Source organism: Leuciscus leuciscus (genome assembly GCF_965113295.1).
Source record: "Leuciscus leuciscus genome assembly, chromosome: 1".
NCBI lineage: Eukaryota > Metazoa > Chordata > Actinopteri > Cypriniformes > Leuciscidae > Leuciscus > Leuciscus leuciscus.
This window is the reverse complement of record NC_138725.1, coordinates 20,279,309-20,305,303: the sequence shown is the minus strand read 5'-3', so window position 1 is coordinate 20,305,303 and position 25,995 is coordinate 20,279,309. Positions and strand designations below refer to the sequence as shown.

The following is a 25,995-nucleotide window of genomic DNA, read 5'->3' as shown; positions in this document are numbered from 1 at the left end:
GAGTTTCAGCGTTGAGTCTTCTGAGGTGAGGAGAGCAGTTCACGGTATTTCTCATAATTACATAACCTTCAAACACACTTTATACAGTTTGATTAAGCGACAGGCTCATTTCTATACCGTTTTCATCGATCACAGCAATACTTGTGCGTCTTTTCTGGCGTCTTCCTACTGAAATAAACATTTAGCAGCAGCAGCGAGCATCCGTCTGTTCGGTGCTCTTTCACGGAAGTTTAGCCTGCAGAAGCTCGTCCACTCCTGACCGCAAAATGGAAATATTTGCTTGACTTTCTAACATTTACAGATGTAGAATGTTAGGGCTGGGTATTGACACAAATTTCACAATTCGATTTGATTTCGATTCCGATTCGATTCAATTGATTATTCTGGGTATCAGGTATAATACATGGCACATTTTCTCAAGAAAAACAAATCTCTTAACTAATGCTGTAAACTATGGGAGTCAGTTGTAGCCTACTAAGCTTCATTAGCCTACTATAATATTGAAGGTAAAAATGAACTGATTTGTATATTAACACTTAAATTACACTTTTATTTATTGTTATTATAATAAAGTTATAGCCTAAAAAATAAACATTTAAATGGTGACTGTCATAAAAACTTACCAGATTTATTAAAACATGCATTAAATATTGCAGAACAAATTATAATGAATATGTAATATGGTGCATATATTTAGAAAAATGCTCCTCTCTAGAGTTAATTTTTCTTGCTGACTAACGAGCTAACGGTCACTGATATGGTTTTTCTGAGGTAAATGTGACATTACATGACATTGTTTACGTTTTTCCACGGTTGAAACACTGATTGAGCGATTCCATGAGACACAGATTTCAATAAGTTGTACTCTTATCTTCTAACACACTTTAAGATGCTCATTCATGTTTATTTCGCGCTGTAACTGGTATTATTAAGGTGGAAGAGAAGATCATGTGCTGCTGCTTCTCTTGAGCTGAGCCAGAGCGATCTCACACCACTTTGTTTTTGAATTTCTTAAGAAAATTAATTGGATGTATTTTGAAATTTGAGATTTTTTGTTTCAGATCAATAGTAACAAAGCATAGATTATTGTGATTTATTGGATTTGATGTGCGCTACAATGTTTTATTCATTCATCAACTGCAAACAGGATGACTAGGCTAATCGATTCTTGGGATTTAAGAATCGATATCAGTTCGTAAAAATGAGAATTGATTAAAATTGAGAAATCAATATTTTTTACCCAGCCCTAGAGAATATGTCCGTGGATTGTAAATTATGCACTGAGGAAATTATTAGATTGCACTTCATCTTAAAGAAATAGTTCACTTTAAAATGAAAATTCTGTCATCATATACTCACCCTCATGTTGTTTCAAACCTGTATGAATTTCTTTCTTCTGCTGAACAGAAAGCAAGATATTTAGAAGAATGTCAGTAACCAGACAGTTTTTGGGTCCCATTGACTTCCATAGTAGGAAAAAAATATACTATGGAAGTCAATGGGACCAGAAACTGTCTGGTTACTGACATTCTTCTACATATCTTCCTTTGTGTTCAGCAGAAGAAAGAAATTCATACAGGTTTGAAACAACATGAGGGTGAGTATATGATGACAGAATTTTCATTTTAAAGTGAACTAATCCTTTAAAGATTATTAATAGAGGTATATTTGTTCCCACCAATCACTGCACAAGTTAAGGTTACAAATGATGACGAAAGCACATTAGTGCTAGCCCAACATAGACTGTAAAAAATATGGACAAAGCGTCTGTGACGTCACCCATAGACTTTCTGAAGAACGGGTTTGAAGCCGTTTATGGGGGGTATGGGCGGCGCCATCTTGGAAAATCTTGGGAAATCCTAACCCCGCCCACCTTCTGACGCAGCGCGCGTCACTCAGCTCGCTCTGCTACTCCGGTTATCTCTGTGTATATTTTAGGCAACGAAATATGTTATAAAACACCACACTAACTCTTTTCGTTTTCATTTAAAGAAATCTTAAACATTATAGCCACACAAATGTGGTTCAGGCAACGCATATTGATTATATTCAACTGCACATAACGTTTGCCTATTTATGAAAAAACAAAATATAAAACACAAACCTGCCTCTTTTCATTTTAAATATAATATAAAAATATTAAACATTTGATGGTCCAGGGCCAGGCAATATGTGCATTTGTACTAAACAACAGAGTTTGCAGTAAACAACATTACAGATCATCTTCGTTGTATTAAAATGACAAAACTCAACCCAGTCTCTTTTTGTTAAATTTCAGTTTTATCAATATTAGCCATTATAAAAGTATAAGTAAAAGGTATAAGAAGCTATACAAATAAAGCAAACAATTCAGTCAAACATACAAAGTCAGCGCTCGATCTAGTCTAACCATACATCGGTAAAGTTAAATAGCTTATAAAGTTATGAAACTTCCCCTCAGCCAAAACGATTGCCCAGGAAAAAAAATTATAGTTTCACGAGACCAAAAATCGCCCATTAGATATACACAAGACGAATTATATCTCATGTTTAACCACTACAGAGACGCCAGAGTCCGCGGCATTGGCGGCAAACCTCAGAACGACTAGCCGAGGAAAGGCTGCTCCAGGCGGGGTACATGAACGCCGAGCGCCCGGTCATCGCTGGATCAACTGGATAAAATTTTCATAAATCTTTAAATAAACCACAGATTTGAGCTTTAAACAACTACATTCTTGCCTGAAAAACTCTTAAAACTACATTTCATGATGCAGAAACAGTAGTATTATATGTCAACTGTATTAAAAAATGGCGCTTCTTATGTTGTCATTCTCCGTGGCGCTGCCTTGTCAGCTGTCAATCAAGCTGTCAATCAAAGTTAACCACGCCCTTATTGTCATACATTTTATATCTAAATACGATCTAAACTAACGAGTTAGAAAAAAATTCACCCCCCTCACAGTTGTCAGGCACTCGGAAGCTATCGAAAAATACAATAAAAGTCCATAGGACCAACCTGTAAAAACATGAATTTATGCTGTGAAAACGGACATTTTAACATGGGGGCTATGGACATTTGCTCCCTTTTGGGACCTCCCTCTAGCGGATGTTCGATGTATTGCAGTTTTTCGCACTTCCGGGTAGACTTCATTTTTCAGATCAGAATGTTGCCGCTTGTAGCCCAACAAGAACCCATAGAGAATGCATTGCAGTGCCTGCAGTTAAAAAAATAAAATAAAATTGTATGGAAGTCTATGGGAACACTGGGCGATTCTCGGCCAGAGTGAAATCACCCAAAAAGAGGCTGTTGCCTTAATGGGTTAGTTCACCCAAAAATGAAAATTCTGTCAGTAGCCTAGCCTAATTACTCACCCTCATGTTGTTCCAACCCCGTAAGACCAACCTTCGTTCATCTTCGCAACACAAATTAAGATATTTTTGATTAAATCTGAGAGCTGTTTCTCTCCTCAATAGGCTTCTAAGACATTATAACTTGCTGGCCCAGAAAAGTTATTAAAGAGATTGTTAATATAGTCCAAGTGACTACAGTGGCTCAATCTTAAGTTTATAAAGCGACACGAATACTTTTTGTGTATAAAAAAAATAACGACTTTATTCCACTTTTCATTTCCTTCTCTCTGGGCCTCGAGTTTTTCCGCGTAGTAAATTTGCGCAGCGCTTCTGTGTTGCACCACGCATCACACACATGACCAGCATTGGCCAATAGTGAGCCTACATGTGACGTACAACACATACGTGCTACGCTAAAATACTATGTGAAAAAACTCGAGGCCCAGAAAGAAGAAAATGAAAAGTTGAATAAAGTCGTTTTTTTTTTTTTTTTTTTTTTTTCACAAAGTATTCTCGTCGCTTTATAAACTTTTGAGCCACTGTAGTCATTTGGACTATATTAACGATGTCTTTAATACATTTTCTGGGCCAGCAAGTTTTAGAAGCCTATTGAGGAGTGAGACAGCCTTCAGATTTAAGCAAAAATATCTTAATTTGTGTTCCGAAGATGAACGAAGGTCTTACGGATTTGGAACAACATGAGGGTGAGTAATTACTGACATAATTTTCATTTTTGGGTGAACTAACCCTTTAACGCTGATTGGACTATATCCAGAGGCAGAACAACAGCTAGCTGTGATTGAAAAAGTCCCTTTCACACTTTAATAGTACCGACATTTATCTTTGGCAGATTACATTTACTTATTAAAATTGATGTATATTCTAACACTTTATATTTCCCCTGTAGTTTCTGTAGACACAAATCTGTAACATGTTAATGATGGAATTACTTTATTGCAATTAATAGTTTTTATAAAGTCAAACTATATTTAGATTCACATATTATGGTGTTGTAGTTTTTTTGCCTGTAGAGCTTCATAAAGATAGGTTAGGCCAGGGCTTGAATTTCGGCGCGGGTATTGCGCATAATTTTAATAATTCCCGCAGGTCTCCCACTTATAATGCGGGAAATTCCCGCAAACATTGATTCACTTTAGCCTGTAGGTTGTATTAGTAAATTAATCCACAAAGATTATAAAATCAAATCAGTAATTTTAAAACTGTCTGCGAGACGCAATTTCTCAAACAGCGCGAGTGAATCAGCCGTGCTGCGTCTTCTATCAGCTCGTTAAGCGCTGCAAGCGGAGATAATACACTCTCGCGTTTCGGGAGTCGGGATAGACGGAGTTGTCACTTGCATAATTTGGGCCAGCATTGCATCATGAGTAACTAAAGTTTACCATTTGCACGTCTTTTTAAGTCTTACCAGTTTAAGCATTCACGCGATTTTAAACTCATCGGCACTTGCGCGCTGTCTGAGAGATGTTTCTCTGCACACATACATAGAGTAAAGGTGCCTCAGACAGAGCTCGTGGGTAACCAAAGTTATTTTTCGTGGATTATATCGCTTTAACAGTCAAAAACATGCGAAAATTATGTCAATTTCGGTCTTGGTGAGTATCCTCTAAACACAGTCGGTTATGTCTTAAGCATAAATCGCACGTGACCGTATAATGAAACAGGATCCGTGCACTAGCTCTTAAAGGGACAGCAGCCATATGTGTCTGTCATTAATTTGGTTGTCAAAACAACAAAACATAGCTTTCATTTTAAGGAATCAGGATTAATAGCCTATGTATTTAATTTAGTCAGAACTAAAATACTACCCAGTGTTATTTTACATTTGATTACTTTATTCAGTCTCTGTAGTATTTCTGAATACTAGTGTTAGACCTAAGCAAACACTTCTCTCTTTATTTCTATTTATTGGTATCTTTATTCTATTGTATTTATTTGTGCTACTTTTTTCAATTTAATTCAAAGATTGAGGAATCAAGCTTCCTTGTGTTGTGTAAATTCTTAAAAACAAAATTACCCCATTGTAAAAATGCGATGAGTGAGCATACATTTAGGCGAAATAAATGTAATTAAAAAAAAAAGTCTAAACTCCCCCCTCAAATTAAAAATTCCCCCCCATAAGAATCACCTAAGGGGGGATTTCCTCCCCATTTTCCAAAATGAAATTCAGGCCCTGGGTTAGGCCTATTTATTAAATTTTGTTTTATTATTGATGATTTATCCATGTTACATTGTGAAAAACACTATTGTCTATCAATATAGCAAACACTCAGAATAAAGTGATATGATCTGCTGATGATCCTGAATGGCTTGTTGAATGAGTGTTGATAGTCTGAGGCTCATCAATATTAACAGATCTGCTGAAAACACTCTTTATTTCATGACAATAGTTCTTGTTTTCACCTCATTTATTATGCTGATGTCTTCAGATCTCCTGTAAATTGACACTTAAAGCTCATTTCATTGGTGTCAGCAGACTGAGGGGATTTGATAGTGACAAATATGTAGATTTACTTCTGTTTATGCTTATAACTCTTTTTCTTACCATTATTTATATTTGGGAAAATTTACATTATTATATTCTGTTGTCCATGAGCCTAAAAACAAACTCTGTAACTGATATATTTTAGATTTTGGCAGATCAGCTCCTCCCACAGCAGTCACATCATCAGTGAAGCTCCTCCCACTGTAATTACATCACCAGTGAAGCTCCTCCCACTGTAATTCTCCAATAAATGCTGTAAATTCCCATCAGCTACAAGTGAAGACGAGCATCAGAGCATCAGGAAGAGCTGAAATCTGCAAAGACTGAGTTTATTAAGTGAGAACATGAGTGATCCAGAACCCTGCAGAATGAAACACACTGAAGATCCTGAAGAACAAAGAGGTTGGTGTTTATTCTTCATTCATTCATGATGCTGAAGAACATTCATGTTAGAAACATTCAAGCACTTCATCACTTTTAGATAAACAGTTCAACTGTGAAATGTCTGCAAAGGTTTCTGTATTTTTTATACAACTGGTTAGTAAAGGGAGGTTTCATATTGATTGTCAACATCAGGTCAAACTCCATTTAAATATTTTAACTCTTTTATTTTATATTTATTTTATATATGGTTTACAATTTGTAACAATTTTACCAGAATTTTACCTAAATTTTATGAAAATTTTTACAAACATGTATAACAAATAATAATCATTCCAAAATGTAGAAATTTACAATCTACTGCTTTACTGCAAACATTTGTGTTCTTTCTCGCAGTGAAATTCACTTGATCTTGAGTAGCATCTGGTCCAATCAGACACATACAAATTATTAATTTATTTAATGAATAATCCAGCAAACTCACTCTCCCAACAAAGGCCTGTGAAACTTCCCCCAAAACTAACATCACAAATGAAGCTAACACACTGAGAGAACCCGGGTGTCCTGTTACAGGACACACAGAGACTGATAAGAGTTTTACGACCCAAAAGAATTTCCAGAGAGCTGTGATGCTCACTTAAATCTTGCTGAGTATTTTACACCATGTTATATATTCTATATATAACCACTTGAGAAATATATAAACATGTATCTAATTTTCTCATCTAATGATTTTCCTTCTATGTGGTTTGGCCTTTGTATTCTTGTAAACTTTTGGGACTAAAGTTTCAGGCTTTAATCCCATTCAATCTTCGTCTCCCATTTGTTAATTTACATTACATTTGGCTATCTTTGACGCATTAGTATTATAAGCATCTTAAAGATTCATGTGTTAAACATCCAATCAAATTACATGTCTAAAGGCCTGCTTGAACAATGGGTCGTAAAGAATTTTCCCTCCAGAGGAAAACGCTTCTTATTGGCTCACACATCTTCAGAGGGTGTGACATCTTCACGCTTTAAAAATCACTGATCAAGATCAGCTCTCCTCTCTCTTTAGTAGAGGTCCTGGGTAAGATTTGTATGCACTTAATTTAGCGGAGAATATCTCAACTGTTATAGACTAATATGACCTCATTGAACAACGTGGGATGTGTGCCAAAATCTCTACCTGGGATGAAAGTCCTGAAAATGACCACAACCTGTGACACTATTATCACACTACAGGTGAATGGGACTTTTTCTTCCCTTTATAGATATCCTCATACATTTCTACCAGTTTAGTCTTCATATTAAGACAAATACTTTTTGTATTGCATTTTATCTTAAAAATAAAATATGCAAATTAGGCAATATCTCATTACATATGTGTACATATAAACTCTTGAAGCTACAGATTTTCTGATGTAGCAACAATGACATCTGCTTTTCACATTAAGTGAATCATGTGATGTCGAACACATCGTCTTTGTCCAAACAGCGCTGGTTAATAATTCCCCACGGGGCAATTTACCAGCGCCGGGGTGTCTGTCGCCCCCCAGTTCAGCGCGGACTCCCTGTGACTTTTACAGCCTCATGACACACACACACATACACACACACACACACACAAACATCCGTTGTGTTTAACTTAACATTCTTTTAAATGTGTGTAACTCAGACTTGTATCTGAACTTCCTGTATGTATGTGTGATTAATGTTGTTTTGATCATATAGTTATGATCTTCGAGTGTTTGGCTCTGAAATGTATTTCTGAAGAATGTTCTCCCAGTAGAATCGCATCCCGTAATCCGATCTCATTGGCAGGTCATAAAATTTGACCACAGAGCTATCCAGCCCTATGCGTGAGATAACAGGGTCGCAACATTCCAACACACACAAACACACTCTGGACTTTGAAACAGAAACCCCCTACAGAAAAGGACTTTTACCCATAAAGTCACTCTTAAATGTACTAAATATATAAATTTGTGTGTTAAGAGGTGTGTGTAAACCATAGGAAAGCATACATGTCCTATTTGTAACATTAATAGAACTGCAAATGCCTATACAAATGCATAATAATGTATCTTTGCATTGCTACAAAGCCTATATTCTATTTTTGATATCTCTGTAATCCTCTCCAGCTAACAGAGTTGAATTCCGATAGCAGAATTCAGTGATGCGCATTGTTTTATAAGTTCATATGTCTGGAGAAAATCCTCTCAAGTTAAAGTCAATCATGACTCATTCGAGTGGGCGTGTCTAACCGGACAAAGGAATCTTCCCGCTCGAAAAATCTCGACAGCTGATTCGTCCTACACGAAGGAGGGGACGGCACATGGGACACTGATAAAAGTCCAAACCCTCTTAATTCTCTTATCTCTCAACTCATCCAACTTCTCTTGACCCTCTCCCCGGCGCAGCGCTTCTCCAAGGAACATCTGAAGGAGGCCCTGGCCTTCTCCATCGAACGAACCCATGTTCGAGTCGTAGCTGCCGGTCTTTGCAACTAAGATTTCCAGCCTCTCCCATCCCGGGAGACGAATCTGAACTTTCTCGGTAACGTTAAATTCAAGTGAGCCTTTACATCGTCTTGCGAAACGACTCAGAAGACGAAGCTAGACGCAAACCAGCCGGACACGCGCACGCGCGCCCCCCTCTTCAGCCTGACCAGAAAGAGCACTCGCAAGTATATTGATTCCTATAAAAGCTGTTCCAGGTGTCTAGGTCTTAGGTCTGTGAACTAAGTTACCCTCTATCTTCCCTCTATATCTTTCTTCCTTTCATTTCATTTCATTCTGATCACGCTATGTTTATGTTTTTGTTCGGTTAAATGTTTGTTTGTTTGTTTGTTTGCATTTTTACGTACGTTTATGTTTGTAGTTTATATAATCTCTAGTGTGTGCCATTTTATTAATAAACCCATTTATACTTTTAATTGTCTCTGTGTTTGAAAACCCACCTTATAAAGTCAATGAAATTTCAAAGATCTAAGCTACAAGCTCGATATAAACTACATTTAGTAGTTTCTTAATTCAGAAACTCAGTAAGTTTGATATTCGTGGCCAGAAGATAAAACTTTCTTGGAGTTTGAAAAGGGATACCCCCTTCTTAACTGTAATGATCAGACAGTACAGAACAAGGTAATCTCGATAATTGATAAAATAAATGTACATGCGACTTATGAATTATGACCATGAGTCATATTTATTAATATTTTCAAAATTCCCTATATTCTTGAGCTAATTCACATTTACCCCGAGTCGTTATTGTTACATTGAGTTGATTACAATGTTCACAATGACCATGATTATAAGGTGTTTTACGGTGCGTACTTTACTCTTAACACCTTTTACCTATTTATTTATTATTCTCAGGTAAGGTAAAGAAAGTCAAATCTGACCTAAACCGTAAGCATTCAAAAGGTACTTACAATTTGGTCAGAAGACTCCTCTGTGGTATGTTCTCATTAAAAGTCTTCCAGCATCATAAATCTCAGAAGGCAGATTTTGTAATCAATTAAATTACTTTTAATTGGTTACTTTTCTTTTTATAATAAACAAAAATATAAAGGCAAATAGAACTTCATTGTTTAAGTATAAAATACAATAATCATGTTTTGAAACAAAGGTGTAGTAAGCTCTGGGCTTCTTATCTTCTGCTTGGGGTTTCTTGTCCCCAGCTCTAGGCTTCTAGGCGTCGGGGGCTCTGGCGTATCAGTATCCCAAGAGGCAGTCAGTTCATCAGTCTTTTATACTCCTTGTTTACAACTGGCATTTGGTTGACACTCCCCCAAAGTTTCCCAGATCCTTCTCCAGTCAGGTGCAAGCGGTCCACCTCTTCATGTCCTTGAACTACAGTAAACTCAGCTAAGATGACTGAGTTCATTTACAGTTCTAGGAGTCTAGCGCACACACATAATCATACATAACCAATTACTGTACATCTATGCCAAAACAATATAATTGCAGGTAATTGCATTTTCTTGATATTATACAACAAAGGTCATAGAAGAGTGTAAGCATTCTGATTTGATAAAAAGAAAATGGCTAAAAAACAGTCAACCTATTAAGCAACATACAGGAATTGCCAGTTACAGTTCACAGTTGAGGAGCTACTCCAGCATGAGATCACCAATTCTGCATTCTTCTTGGTTGACAAAGACGGTTACATGAGGAAGAGTGCCAAATCATAATTTGGGACTGAGCTGCTGAAGTTGTGTCCACAAATAGATAAAAAAAAGGTCCAGATACCCCCCGCAAACACACGCCATCATTATCGACTTCCTTTTAAAAAAAGTCCCTTGTTTGTATACAATTGTATTTAGAATTTTCCATTCAATACAGCACAAAACAGGACACCTACAGAAACACAGTTAAAAATATCAAACCAGAATTCTTACACTTACACTACATGGTCATTGTGAACATTGCGATCACTTCAGAAAATCTGTAGCTTCAAGAGTTTATACAGTGGGGAGAACAAGTATTTGATACACTGCCGATTTTGCAGGTTTTCCCACTTACAAAGCATGTAGAAGTCTGTAATTTGTATCATAGGTACTCTTCAACTGTGAGTGACGGAATCTAAAACAAAAATCCAGAAAATCACATTGTGTGATAAATTAATTTGCATTTCATTGCATGACATAAGTATTTGATACACCAGAAAAGCAGAACTTAATATTTGGTACAGAAACCTTTGTTTGCAATTACAGAGATCATATGTTTCCTGTAGTTCGTGATCAGGTTTGCACACACTGCAGCAGGGATTTTGGCCCACTCCTCCATACAGACCTTCTCCAGATCCTTCAGGTTTCAGGGCTGTCACTAGGCAATATGGACTTTCAGCTCCCTCCAAAGATTTTCTATTGGGCTCAGGTCTGGAGACTGGCTAGGCCCCTCCAGGACCTTGAGATGCTTCTTACGGAGCCACTCCTTAGTTGCCCTGGCTGTGTGATTCGAGTCGTTGTCATGCTGGAAGACCCATCCACGACCCATCTTCAATGCTCTTACTGAGGGAAGGAGGTTGTTGGCCAAGATCTTGCGATACATGGCCCCATCTATCCTCCCCTCAATACGGTGCAGTCGTCCTGTCCCCTTTGCAGAAAAGCATTCCCAAAGAATGATGTTTCCACCTCCATGCTTCACGGTTGGGATGGTGTTCTTGGGATTGTACTCATCCTCCTCCTTCCTCCAAACACGGTGAGTGGAGTTTAGACTAGAAAGCTCTATTTTTGTCTCCTCAGACCACATGACCTTCTCCCATTCCTCCTCTGGATCATCCAGATGGTCATTGGCAAACTTCAGACGGGCCTGGACATGAGCTGGCTTGAGCAGGGAGACCATGCGTGCACTGCAGGATTTTAATCCATGACGGCTTAGTGTGTTACTAATGTTTTTTTTTGAGACTGTGGTCCCAGCTCTGTTCAGGTCATTGACCAGGTCCTGCCGTGTAGTTCTGGGCTGATCCCTCACCTTCCTCATGATCATTGATGCCCCACGAGGTGAGATCTTGCCTGGTGCCCCAGACCGAGGGAGATTGACCGTCATCTTGAACTTCTTCCATTTTCTAATAATTGCGCCAACAGTTATTGCCTTCTCACCAAGCTGCTTGCCTATTGTCCTGTAGCCCATCCCAGCCTTGTGCAGGTCTACAATTTTATCCCTGATGTCCTTACACAGCTCTCTGGTCTTGGCCATTGTGGAGAGGTTGTAGTCTGTTTTATTGAGTGTGTGGACAGGTGTCTTTTATACAGGTAACGAGTTCAAACAGGTGCAGGCAATACAGGTAATGAGTGGAGAACAGGAGGGCTTCTTAAAGAAAAACTAACAGGTCTGTGAGAGCTGGAATTCTTGCTGTTGGTAGGTGATCAAATACTTATATCAATCTAATAAAATGCAAATTAATTATTTAAAAATCATACAATGTGATTTTCTGGATTAGATTCTGTCTCTCACATTTCGGTTTGGGAATACCGGATGCAAGATGACGTACGCATTGGCTAAGCTGAAAAGAGTGATGGCGGGTTGAACGAATAGGTTCAGGTTGTGTGCAGGCTAGGGCTGTAACGATTCCTCGATTAAATTCGAGTACTCGATTTAAAAAAAAATCCTCGATTGCAATTTACCCGTGTCGAGTAACCGGCAAAATACCGGAAGTGGCGCATTCCACAGACGAGAGTCCATGAACCGCATTATTACACAGTTTTCTAAGGCTACGCGATATCGTGATATCGTGAAATCACAAAGGCTAAGATTAAGTTAAATAAATATATGCACTGTTTTTTTTCTCCCACAGAGAAGCATGACGGTTTAATTATTTACATGCGTGCAGATTGTGTTAAAAGTACCTCAGCTCCGTTCACAGTAAACGCTGCTCCACACATACTCAGTCTCTGCATGTGCTGTTTGTTTAAGTTTCCAATAATGTGCATTTGGGAACGCAAAACTCCGGATGCGTGTTTCATAGTAACTTACTGTCATCATTTATATGCGTGGAGCGTCTCGGGTTTCTCAAACTCCATCTTTGCATGCTGTGAGTTTGTGTGGCTTATAACATTCATCTGCACGCAGTCTGCGCCGTTTCACAAGATTCGTAACGCAGCTCATTTATAAATCTTCGCCAACACAGGAGAATACATAAGTATGTTTCTGAATATATTCAGAAATATATTCTCATGTGCGAATTGTTGTTCATCGTGATTTCAAAATAAAAGTTTAACCCTTGCACTGCTTGCATGTTTTGACGTGCAAATGTTCTTTTTAAGAAATTACGGCAGCTGTTGCATTTCTATTGTACAGAAGTGACCAAATATGAAAGATTAAGTTGACATTTGAATTAAATGTTATGTTTATTAGTTATCATATATTTTACATGGTGTATTTTAACAGCGTTGTTCAATAAAACCCATATGATTACTTTGATACTTTATTTGAACCAATAATTATTGCTTGTTATTGTTATTTGGGTAACACTATAATAAGGCTCATTAGTTAACATTAATGTATTAATCAACATGAACTAACAATGAACAATAGCTACATCTGTAACTAACATTTGTTCATACAAATACAGCTGTTCATTGTTTGTTCATGTTAGTTCATTACAAATAATGTTACCAAATACAACCTTTAATTTTAATAATGTATTAGCAAATGTTGAAATTAACATGAACTAAGATTAATAAATGCTGTTGAAATAAATATTGTTCATTCTTAGTAACTAATGAACCATATTGTAAAGTGTTACCTATTCGTCTTTAAGTAATTTTAAAGGCTGTTGTTCACTTGGATCTATTTTTATTACCACAATTTTTTATCCGATTACTCGATTAATCGATGGAATAATCCGTAGAATACTCGATTACTAAAATAATCGATAGCTACAGCCCTAGTGCAGGCTCATCTTTACTCAGCCGATGGGAAGTTGATTACGTCGATGAATGGATTTAATCTGCCTTAAGTCTCCATTATACTTCTGCGTTGAACTCACGCCGGAGCCTCTGCGCTGTAGGCAACGCGTTGGTTTCCTCACCTGGGGGATATTAAAGTATATTTTATCTTTATCTTTTTTATCTTTATTTATACTTCTGCGTCGTTGTCCGCGTTGACACGCAATCACACTTGCAGAGGGAGCATGTGAAACCCGAGGGAGGGGTTCTAGCAGACCAATCACAGCGCTTGTGTCCGCTTAGAGTTGATGCGTTGTTACATTTTTGGAGAGGTGCACGTCATGGTACGCTGAAGGGTACGCGCGCTACACACAGCCTACAACGTAGCTACGGCGTGAGTTCGACGCAGAAGTATAAAACAGGCTTTTTGAATCTACTAGTAAGCAACGGGCATACGGGACACCTTGCTGTTTGTTGTGGTAATCGAAGGGAGCGATTGCGGTGTGGATGGAGTTCCAGTTATCATCAAGAGAGTCTACGGGAATGAAGCGTTCTCTTCCAAAGGTATTTGAAGTATCTGAGTGAAGACGGAGCTGATCGTTAACTCGTGTAAAGCAGTGGAGCATGAGTAATAGGATATTTTAATCAAGAGCGGTTATTGCGGGATTATCTGACTTGATGGTTTCTTTACTGCCCTTATACATTGTGGAAACCATGATGGACTAAATGACTTTGACTGTTTCTCTTAATCTCTCCTTTAAACAATCATTCGAAATCGAAAGCAAGACTATTTGAACTATGTGAAAAGAGGGGTTTGATATGAATGAAACATGCTTTGTTTGCTGTGTTGTTTCTATTGGGTTTGTGTATGTTTATTATTATTCAAATGGTGATGTGTGGTTTGATAAAATTGGTACTCTGTCATGGTGAATATACTTAAATATGTGCATTTTGAGTCGAAGTAGTTGGTTTTTCTTTGGGTTTACTCTTACAAAATTAAGGATTCATGTTAATGAATTGATTACATGTGTCCTGTGTGACTAACGACCCTAACAAGAAGGACATTTTGACAGTATACATATGTCTGGCACCCCAGCATAAATGTAAGGGAAAGTGTTACAATTTGATACATTAAGTGTCCTTACTCATTTTTAAAGAAAGGCGTGTTAGAACTAAACTGATGGTTTGCTCAAGGCTGTTGATCTGCTGAATTTCAAACAATGCTATAACTTCTTGCTTTTCTTTATTCTGCTTCAGCTCTCTTTCCCCTGGTAAACTGTATGTATGCATGCATGCATGTATGTATGTATGTGTGTGTGTATGTTTAAGTGCTTAGACTAGTTACTAATATCTTGTTCATGTCACACATAAAGTTGTCTGTGTCTCAAGCTCATATCTGGAGTCAATTATCATATAGATCTTGACTTTTTGCTCTTAGTAGTACTGTAAAGTAAGAAAGACATTTCCCATGCCCCAGAAATGTAAATGTCTTAGAATTAATAAGCAATTAACACAGTGTTCACGGGACAAACAGGTTAATTGATTGTAATATTAAATGACGACATAAAGTTAATTATATTTACTGATCTAAATATTCATAATCAATTATAACCAGTTATTATTGATTATTTCATATAGCTAATTTGCTACACTTGTTTCTTGTCACACTTTCACATGTGTGTGAAGTTAATGGAAGTAGAAGTTTAGTGTGAACGGCCATTAATAATTTAAACGTTTTAGTCGTTTTTAACGTAATTGAATATCAATCTAAAATTTGGTGTCAAAATATGGCAGTATTGTGTATTTTAATGTTCATATCATGTAAGATAATTGTGTCATTGATCAAATATATTTAATAGTTCTCACGACAGAAACATGGGATTTGTGCCTATAATGTTTACAAAATAATAACTGGAAGATCAGTGTACCTCATTCATGGAAAGTTTCAGGGACATTTAATTCATTTATAAAAAGACAAAAATTATTTTAAAGCAGTTGTCTGTTACATCTGGTATATTTTTTATCTCCATTCACTCCATATTTCTCTCTTTTAATTAAGTAGATTATTTAGAAAATTAGAAAATTTGTTTTTCTTTGATTTCAGACCAGATGGAAGAGAACGAGGAGAGTGAACAACTGAGAGAAGTGGAGGAGGAGAGTGAAGAACTGAGTGAAGAGGAGGAGAGTGAAGAACTGAGTGAAGAGGAGGAGAGTGAAGAACTGAGTGAAGAGGAGGAGAGTGAAGAACTGAGTGAAGAGGAGGAGAGTGAAGAACTGAGTGAAGTGGAGGAGGAGGAGAGTGAAGAACTGAGTGAAGTGGAGGAGGAACATCATGTTAAACCTGGAGAAAAATCTTTGAGTCGCTCAAACACTAAAAAGACAACTTTAAAGAAAAGAAGAGCCAAGAAATCTACAACCTGCACTCAGTGTGGAAAGAGTTTCTCACGCAAACATGGTCTCGATGTTCACATGAGGATCCACACCGGAGAGAAGCCGTTCACATGCAATCAATGTGGGTATAGTTTCAGTCAATTAGGACACCTTTATGTTCACATGAGGATCCACACCGGAGAGAAGCCGTTCATGTGTGATCAGTGTGAACAGAGATTCTCAAGAAAAACAGCTCTTGAGGTTCACATGAGAGTTCACACCGGAGAGAAGCCGTTCACATGCAATCAATGTGGGAATAGTTACAGGCAATTAGCAGGCCTTAAAGTTCACATGAGAGTTCACACCGGAGAGAAGCCGTTCCCATGCAATCAATGTGGGAAAAGTTTCAGTCACTCTTCATACCTTAAATTTCACATGAGGATCCACACCGGAGAGAAGCCGTTCCCATGTGATCATTGTGAGAAAACATTTATCTCTGCATCAACCCTGAAAAAACACCTGACAGTTCATACGAAGGAGAAGCCACACTCATGTTCTGTGTGTGGAAAGAGTTTTTCACTGCTGCAAAGTTTACTTAGACATCAGAAAACTCATGCTGATGTGAGAGAGTACATGTGCTTTGAATGTGAAAAGACTTTTGCTACATCGAACTGTTTGAAACTGCACCAGAGAATTCACACTGGAGAAAAACCTTACAAGTGTTCACACTGTGACAAGAGATTCAATCAATCATCAGCTCTGAAAATCCATGAGAGGATCCACACTGGAGAAAAACCTTACAAGTGTTCACACTGTGACACGAGATTCAGTAATTTAGCAAATCTGAACACGCATGAGAGGATCCACACTGGAGAAAAACCTTACAAGTGTTCACACTGTGACACGGGATTCAGTCAAATAGGAAGTCTGAAAACACATGAGAGGATCCACACTGGAGAAAAACCTTACAAGTGTTCACACTGCAACAAGAGATTCAGTCATTCAAATAGTCTGAACATGCATGAGAGGATTCACACTGGAGAAAAACCTTACAAGTGTTCACACTGTGACAAGAGATTCAGTATTTTAGCAAGTCTGAACATGCATGAGAGGATCCACACTGGAGAGAAACCTTACAAGTGTTCACACTGTGACAAGAGATTCAGTCGGTCATCAAATTTGAAAACACATGAGAGGATCCACACTGGAGAAAAATCTTACAAGTGTTCACACTGTGACAAGAGATTTGGTCGGTCATCACATCTGAAAATGCATGAGAGGATCCACACTGGAGAAAAATCTTACAAGTGTTCACACTGTGACAAGAGATTCGGTCGGTCATCATCTCTGAAAAACCATGAGATGATCCACACTGGAGAGAAGCCGCACAAGTGTTCACACTGTGACAAGAGATTCATTGATTCATCATCTCTGAAAAAGCATGAGAGGATCCACACTGGAGAAAAACCTTACAAGTGTTCACACTGTGACACGAGATTCAATCAGTCATCAGCTCTGAAAGCACATGAGAGGATCCACAGCAGAGAGAAGCTGCATGCGTGTGATCAGTGTGGAAAGAGTTTCTCTATTAAAACTCACCTGAAGCGACACATGAAGTTCCATACAGTGGAGAAACCACATCACCGCAGTCTGAGATCACGGTAAGTTGTTCATCTTTATGTGCTGAGCAACAAAAGCTGCTTTTCTACCTTCGGAAAAGGTTCCAGTTGTGTTTCCACTTGAGCCTGTTACGGCACGGCACAATTACAAACCGTTCTCGGCCCTGAACTCTCAGCACACTTGGCTAACCGTGTCGAACCGTGATGGTAGTGTGTGTGTGTGTGTGTACTAGTGGTGATAATTCTTTCCAGAGAATCGTTCATTTTCCGTTTGTTCCCCAAAATGATTCATTTATTGATTCGTTTAGTGACAATTTCTTCATATTACATAAATACGCCAGCAGGGGGTGAAAAAGAGTGTCTTATGTGTTTTGTCTTAAGTCAACAAAATGATTTACTTGTAACAAAATTTTTTTGGGCTTTATTACTGAGCTGCACATGCGCTGCTAATAGTAGAGGGAGGGATTTCAGTGGACGAGAAATACAGTGGGGCAAAAAAGTATTCAGTCAGCCACCAATTGTGCAAGTTCTCCCACTTAAAATGATGAGTGAGGCCTGTAATTTTCATCATGGGTACACTTCAACTATGAGGGACAAAATGAGAAAAAAAAATCCAGAAAATAACACTGTAGGATTTTTTTATGAATTTATTTGCAAATTTTGGTGGAAAATAAGTATTTGGTCAATAACAAAAGTTTATCTCAATACTTTGTTATATACCCTTTGTTGGCAATGACAGAGGTCAAAATTTTTCTGTAAGTCTTCAAGGTTTTCACACACTGTTGCTGGTATTTTGGCCCATTCCTCCATGCAGATCTCCTCTAGAGCAGTGATGTTTCGGGCCTGTCGCTGGGCAACATGGACTTTCAACTCCCTCCAAAGATTTTCTATGGGGTTAAGATCTGGAGACTGGCTAGACCACTCCAGGACCTTGAAATGCTTCTTACGAAGCCACTCCTTCGTTGCCCGGGCGGTGTGTTTGGGATCATTGTCATGCTGAAAGACCCAGCCACGTTTCATCTTCAATGCCCTTGCTGATGGAAGGAGGTTTTCACTCCAAATCATGGCCCCATCTATTCTTTCCTTTACACGGATCAGTCGTCCTGGTCCCTTTGCAGAAAAACAGCCCCAAAGCATGATGTTTCCACCCCCATGCTTCACAGTAGGTATGGTGTTCTTTGGATGCAACTCAGCAATCTTTCTCCTTCAAACACGACAAGTTGAGTTTTTACCAAAATGTTCTATTTTGGTTTCATCTGACCATATGACATTCTCCCAATGGATCTGGATAATCCAAATGCTCTCTAGGAAACTTCAGACGGGCCCGGACATGTACTGGCTTAAGCAGGGGGACACGTCTGGCACTGCAGGATTTGAGTCCCTGGCGGCGTAGAGCCCCAGATCAAGGGAGATTATCAGTGGTCTTGTATGTCTTCCATAGGCCTGTCGCGATAGTCAATAAATCAATTAATCGCACGATAAAAAAAAATTATCTCGATCATTTTTCCGGCCGCGATAATTCCATTTGCATGCTTGTTTGTTTTCCTCATATCTCTCTCTCTCTCTCTCTCTCTCTCTCTCTCTCTCTCTCTCTCTCTCTCTCTCTCTCTCTCTCTCTCTCTCTCTCTCTCTCTAGCGCCGGCGGGACTGCTTGTGGCGACTGCCGGGAGAGAGAGAAGACGCTAGTTGTGAGTTGGAGGGAAAAAAAAAGAAAAAGATGGAATTGGTTTCAAAGCCAAACACGACAGCCTGCTCGATCTCATGAAAATGCGTGTCTATACCACGAATGTTATTTCTCGTGCCATTTATACGCCAAAAATAGTTTTTGCGTGCATATGATATGCATTTTATGGCGTGTAATACGCACGCACTTCTCACCTCTAATCCTAACCAAGTATTTTCAGTGCGTAGCATATACACGCAATAAAGCGCGTCTCCGTCTTCCCGACAGTATACAATCACTCGGGCATTTAGTCAACAAAGTAACAGGAGGACAGTGCAAAATGGTGTGATATGGCCTGTTGAGGCTTTTTTTTTATTTGTTTACAAAGGTCCTAACTGGCAGTTTTGCCTGTTATGGAATGTATAACTATTTATGCCTAATGTCTAAAGCCTAATGTTTAATATTTTTTAAAGTGCAATTTTGTTTACATCCATTTTATTTATTAACAGACATTTATTTTGGATATTTAAAATGTTTTCCGTTTTCAATGTTTAATATTCTTTAGAAATAAAAGTTTATAGATCGTTGAAAATGTGTACCTGCATTATTATGCCATTATCATTATATTAGATGAAAATGGTCTTGAACGACAATATTATCGTTTATCGCAATAATTTCTTGGACAATTTATCGTCCAGCAAAATTTGTCATCGTGACAGGCCTAGTCTTCCATTTTCTAATAATTGCTCACACAGTTGATTTCTCCACACCAAGCTGCTTGCCTATTGCAGATTCAGTCTTCCCAGCCTGGTGCAGGTCTACAATTTTGTTTCTGGTGTCCTTTGACAGCTCTTTGGTCTTGGTCATAGTGGAGTTTGGAGTGTGACTGTTTGAGGTTGTGAACAGGTGTTTTTTTATACTGATAAAACAGGTGCCATTAATACAGGTAACGAGTGGAGGACAGAGGAGCCTCATAAAAAAGTTGTTACAGGTCTGTGAGAGCAAGAAATCTTGCTTGTTTGTAGGTGACCAAATACTTATTTTCCACCATAATTTGCAAATAAATTCATTAAAAATCCTACAATGTGATTTTCTGGATTTTTTTTCTCATTTTGTCTCTCATAGTTGAAGTGTACCTATGATGAAAATTACAGGCCTCTCTCATCTTTTTAAGTGGGAGAACTTGTACAATTGGTGGCTGACTAAATACCTTTTTGCCCCACTGTATGAGTCAATGGATTACGTGAACCAGAACGATTCGTTCACCTAAAAGATTCTTTCAAAAAGAACGATTCGTTCACAAATATTAGATGGGTTCACTCCTCCCGAAATGACATTGTGAACTTCACTAATTGTTTATTTTCATGATCGACTTCAGCAATTGGTTCTTGCAGCCCTAGTTAATTTAAAGTTTGTTTTGATCATCAGAAACAATTTAAGAAAATGAAACATCATGATACTGAAGAACAAAGAGATTGCCGTTTATTCTTGATTCTTTCTTTATTCGTCATGCTGACGCTCACCAGATTTACATTGTTTCAGGTAGGGCTGGATGATTAATCGAAAAGTAATCGAAACCGAAATTCAGAGCCTGTAACCGACGTAATTTTACCAAGTCGGTTATTTCAGTTTTTTAATCCTATTAATATTTCCGCCTACTGTGTGTGTACTTTCCCCTTAAAACATATTACCGCGTGTGTAGTCACTTGACTCCGCCCCGTCCCTGAACGCGCGTCTATTTTGCTCAAACGTCCTATTCGCTTTGGACGCGCGAATGGATTCAAAATGTTTAAGCGTAGAACTAGACGCGATAGATGCGAATTTGACGCTCTATTCGCGTTTGCTGTGAACGCAGCATAATGAACAGGCTGCGATGTCAAGATTGCAATGCTGGAATGTGTGTGTCAGAGAGAGAGAGGCACGGGCGCGATCGAACAGTGGAAACATAAAAACATAATTCGTCATTATAACATCAACGTCAATTTGTTCATACAGGACATCATTAAAACTGCAAAGTGTTCAGCCTACTTATATTTGTGTAAAACATTGTGCTTTTGTCAAACTGTAAACTCTTGTCAAACTGTAACCTACAACTGTCACCCAACCAAAATCACACACACACACACACTGTGTAAATTTTTTTAAATCAAATTATCAAAAAGCAAAAATGATCTCATCTTTTGGACATTCATCATATTGCATTGGTTTTCATTTCTTGTCCTAAAACAGAGCACTAATCTTTTTATTTTTAAGTTACACATTCTACATTGATTAAAAAATCAAATCAAATGTTTTTAATGGTAGTATTATTTTATACAGAAATAAATTATTTATAATTCAGATGAGAAGTTAAAGTTAATTAAAATTTTAAGGAAACAAATATATTGATCTGACATATAGCAAATTAATTTTAAATTCATTCAGGTTACCAAACATATCTCAAGGCCTTTTGAATAAAGGGTGGCAGTCTTTCATTATCAACTGTTGTTGTGGATATACTGGAGAAGTATTTGTTCTCCATTTGAGTGAGATGTTTTTATGTGGCTAATTGAGGAAAGTGCTTCCATATATTTTATTATTAGTAGTATTAGTTCAAGAATAAAATAAAGATATCGGATTGATATCGGTATCGGCAAATAGCCAAAGCTGCGGCATCGGTATCGTATCGGAAGTGAAAAAGTGGTATCGGGACATCCCTAACTCTTTCATTAGAAAAAATAACCGTGAACGTATTTACAGTATAAGCCTTGCCAGTGACATAGGATTTAAAAAATAATAATAATCGTTCAATAATCGTAATCGAGGTAACTTGTTTGATTAATTGCGATTATGATTTTAGCCAAAATCGTCCAGCCCTAGTTTCAGGTCAAGAATAAAAAAAGACTAATTAAATATTTAATTATTTTAACATAGAACTTTCTTAATACAGTGTAATGCAACAACTCAGGCCAAACATGCTTAAAAACACCTTTTACAAACTATTGCAAATGTGTTATTGAAGGTAATCAATCAAATGCAATCAACAAATCATTTAATATCATAAATGTTAAGTATCTGTATAATATGTGGGTTTTAATACATTTTCAGGGCTCTTTTAGTTTTTTTTTGCATGGATTGCTCAGCTAAACAGGCGAATAAGAGACTATCAACTACTAATATTGTATTAATACAAAAGTCTCATTAAAACGTCTACAAATGTTTAAAACAGATCAGAAATCAGGCAAAACCCATAGACACTTGTTCAATGGTTCGCCACATGATGGGTTCACAGAGATCATTGACATTTCGAAACGGTTATGAGGCAACAAAGCCTCTTTTACTGAAATCACATGACTTTCGCAGTTTGATACACGCTCTGAACCACCACAAATCTGAACATGATTTGAAACAAAGATTCATAAAAGTGTCTGAGCTTCGTGAAGCAGTGTTTCGAAAGCGCCCATCACTACTTTAACTACATGAGTAAGACATGATTAGCAAGTTGTTTGCATAAAATAGTCCATTGAAACTCACTTGATTTAATGTTTCTTTTAGATCTGATGGACGTGAACAAGAAAGGAAAAGCAGAAGGCAATAAACCTGTCTCCTGCCCTCAGTGTAAGAAACGCTTCACATGAAAATCAAGTCTGAAGATTCACATGAGAGTTCACACTGGGAAGAAGCGAAATGCAGTAAGTCCTTCACTACAGAAGATGAACTGAAAGAGCACCAGAAAATTCACTCTGGAAAAACCTTTTGAAGGCAAAGTTCAGGAGCTGAAGAAGAGACCATAACACTTTTAAGAGACATGAATCTGATATTATTTTTTACCCGTTCTTCATTGTTTTTACATCTAGTTTCTCTTCCACTTCTACTCTTGGAAATGCAAGATATACTTTCATGTATCTTTGAAACTGGACACCTTTCTTCTCTTGAGATGTTTTGACTCTTGTAAGTCAGTAAAGAGAGAGATCTGTCTCATTCTCTCAGTTTTACTTAATGTTTGTATTTTCTTCATATAATGATGATTGATTAAACACTTTACTCCTTTTATCAACATCTCATTGTTATTGTCCTTTTTTATTTTTTGCAGATTCTGCTTGAATCAGGAATAATTTTAGTTCTGACAGTCATGAAGTATCCTGGTATTATTGCTTTTTAAACTTTCCATGTTTTAAATTTCTCAATGGAGCTTTTAAATGCCTAATTAAATCATATTTCACCCACACATGACTGACATTGAATGAGACTGCTGTCTGTCTACATTATTAACAGTTTCACCCTTGATATCCAGTATCATATATACATTTCAAAGAATTTGTTCAAGTCAGTTTGATGTTTCATTCACACCATGAGGCTTCATGAAGTCAGAACAATTACTATGAACTTTAAACAACACCAGCTCCAGCTCTGAGATGTAGAGCGGGCCAAGTGAAATTCCTAGTTTTAATATTACTTTATTTTTTCCCCGTAATAAAACTTTATTTTATGAAAAAAGTGGCAGGTCTTGATATTTACAGGGCTAAACACAATTGAGCTTTTCTACAGCTTCATTCTGGTTCAGATTTTTACTTGCCCTGCAAAGAAAATTCACTGGACCCACCAAAAAAATTAAATACAAAAAATAAGTATTTTTTTTTATAAATATAAAAACAAGTAAACAGTGCAAGTAAAAAGAACAAATGAACAAGTTGCAAACAATAGCACAAATAAATAGAATCAGGGCAGGACTGAGGGGTCTGAGGCCCCTGAGCTTGAGTTTATGTTTGGGCCCTACATACAGTGCTTAGCATAAGTGAACACACCCATGAAAAAAAAAAATCATCATTTAGAAATTTATCTTAATGCCTTAATTAAAAAAAAATGAGGAAAACTCCAACCTTTAAGGACACCATTTTTTTTCTGAATGAATAGTGTATCTTAAATTTTGTTCCTTAAAATACAGGGTGCATAAGTCTGGACACCCCTATGTTAAATTCCCATAGAGGCAGGTAGATTTTTATTTTTAAAAGCCAAGTTACTTCATGGATACTATGCATAAAGTTCCCTTGGCCTTTCGAATTAATATAGCCCCACATCATCACATACCCTTCACCATATTATTTCAGTTTGCTGGTTTGATTTGCAGAGAGATGATCTTATGGAAAGTACCCCATGCCAATCTCTAGGTATGGTGAAGGGTATGTGATGATGCCGCTTAATCAAACTGTATAAAGTGTGTGTAATGGTTGTGTAAATATGAAAAATACCGTGAACTGCTCTCCTCACCTCAGAAGACTCTTCTTCATCATCTTCTTCTTCTTTATTGGCGGCTCGAATTAGCGCCATCTATTGTGGGTTTTGAAACGGAGATTCATTTTACTCCCTTTTTTTCATGTGATGCGTAATAACGATGAAGCAATCACTTTTTTTAATTGCAACTTTTTTTTATCTACATCTTTGTATACAAAATATATTAATTATGTTCAATGTCATCAGAATACAAATGAGAAAATGAAAAATGATTAGCTGAAAAAGAAAAAAGGAGAGAAAGAACACGAGGGTAAGATATTAAACTATACATCAATTACATTGTATGAATTCTTACAAATACTTGCTTTCATACGTACTGAAGATGTAGGCCTAATTGTAGTAAGATATATTTTAAATTCTTAAAAAAAAAATAAAAAAAAAAAAAAAAAGGTTTGTTAATGGTAAACTTACATTTATTTGCCAAGAAGATAAATTAAATTTATTAAAAATTAAGTCAAATATTTCTGAGCTGAAGTCACGAGATCATCCGAAAAAACTGTCAAATATGAAATGTAAATATTAAGATTTTTTTTTTAGATTAGATTCAACTTTATTGTCATTACACAAGTACAGGTACAAGGCAACGAAATGCAGTTTAGGTCTAACCAGAAGTGCAATAGCAGCAAGTGCAGGATATACAGTGGTTCCATAAGTGCAGAACATGGATATGTACTGAATAAATATAGAGTTGAATACTATTATAAACAAAAATTTACAGATAGATTTGTCCTATGAATATAATATACAGATAACTATTACTGTGAACAGAATTTACAGCTAGATATGTACTGAATATAATATACAGATGGCTATTACTATAAACAGAATTTTACAGATAGATATGTACTATGAATATATATATACAGATGGGTTACTATAAACAGAATGTGAGCATAATATACAGATGGCTATTACTATAAACAGAATTTTACAAATAGATATATGTATAAGTTAGGCTAAAATGAGCAGTATAACAATGGATTTAAAGTAGTGCAAATAAAGTTTGGACAGAGCTATCCGAGTGAAAGTGCAGTGGAAGTAATTGCATATTACAGTTAAAGTATGGTATTGCAAATGTATATGTAAACAGTCGGTACTGTAAATAAACAGTCGGCAGTGCAAATTGAGCATATTCCAGTCAAGGTAGTAGTGCAAGATGCATATGTAAACAGTTGTTTCTGTAATAACAGTCAGCAGTGCAAATGAACATTATAGTATTGCAAATAACAAATAACAAATAACAAAATGGAGGCAGGTGTGAGGAGAGGATTAAACCTCTGGTATGTCTGAAATAAAAGGCAAAACAAAAGATGAACTATTTTAATCTTACTGAAAATGTCCTCATAGCAATATCAATGATTGAAGCATCAGATCTGCTCTACAATACTTGATTTACACATGCAGCTGTAAATGCACAGACTTTATTATTTTATTTTAGTAGAAGCAACTGTTTCCAGTTGAACTCCTATAGCTGGTGTTTCGC

At 37.1% G+C, this 25,995-nt stretch overlaps 2 protein-coding genes across 2 annotated transcripts in view; both read left to right on the top strand.

Moving 5' to 3' along the window:
* The window catches only part of LOC309498704 (uncharacterized protein), a 65,447-nt gene extending 42,168 nt beyond the window's left edge, over window positions 1-23,279 (top strand). The window contains exons 3-4 of the mRNA XM_082169574.1: window positions 15,694-17,620; window positions 22,776-23,279. Coding sequence (XP_082025700.1) covers window positions 15,694-17,620; window positions 22,776-22,818 — 1,970 coding nt within the window. The 3' untranslated portion in view covers window positions 22,819-23,279. The remainder of the gene's footprint in view (window positions 1-15,693; window positions 17,621-22,775) is intronic.
* The window catches only part of LOC309501752 (uncharacterized protein), a 183,773-nt gene continuing 158,765 nt past the window's right edge, over window positions 988-25,995 (top strand). Inside the window, exon 1 of the mRNA XM_082173993.1 lies at window positions 988-6,051. The gene's annotated coding sequence lies outside the window, so the exon portion shown is untranslated. The remainder of the gene's footprint in view (window positions 6,052-25,995) is intronic.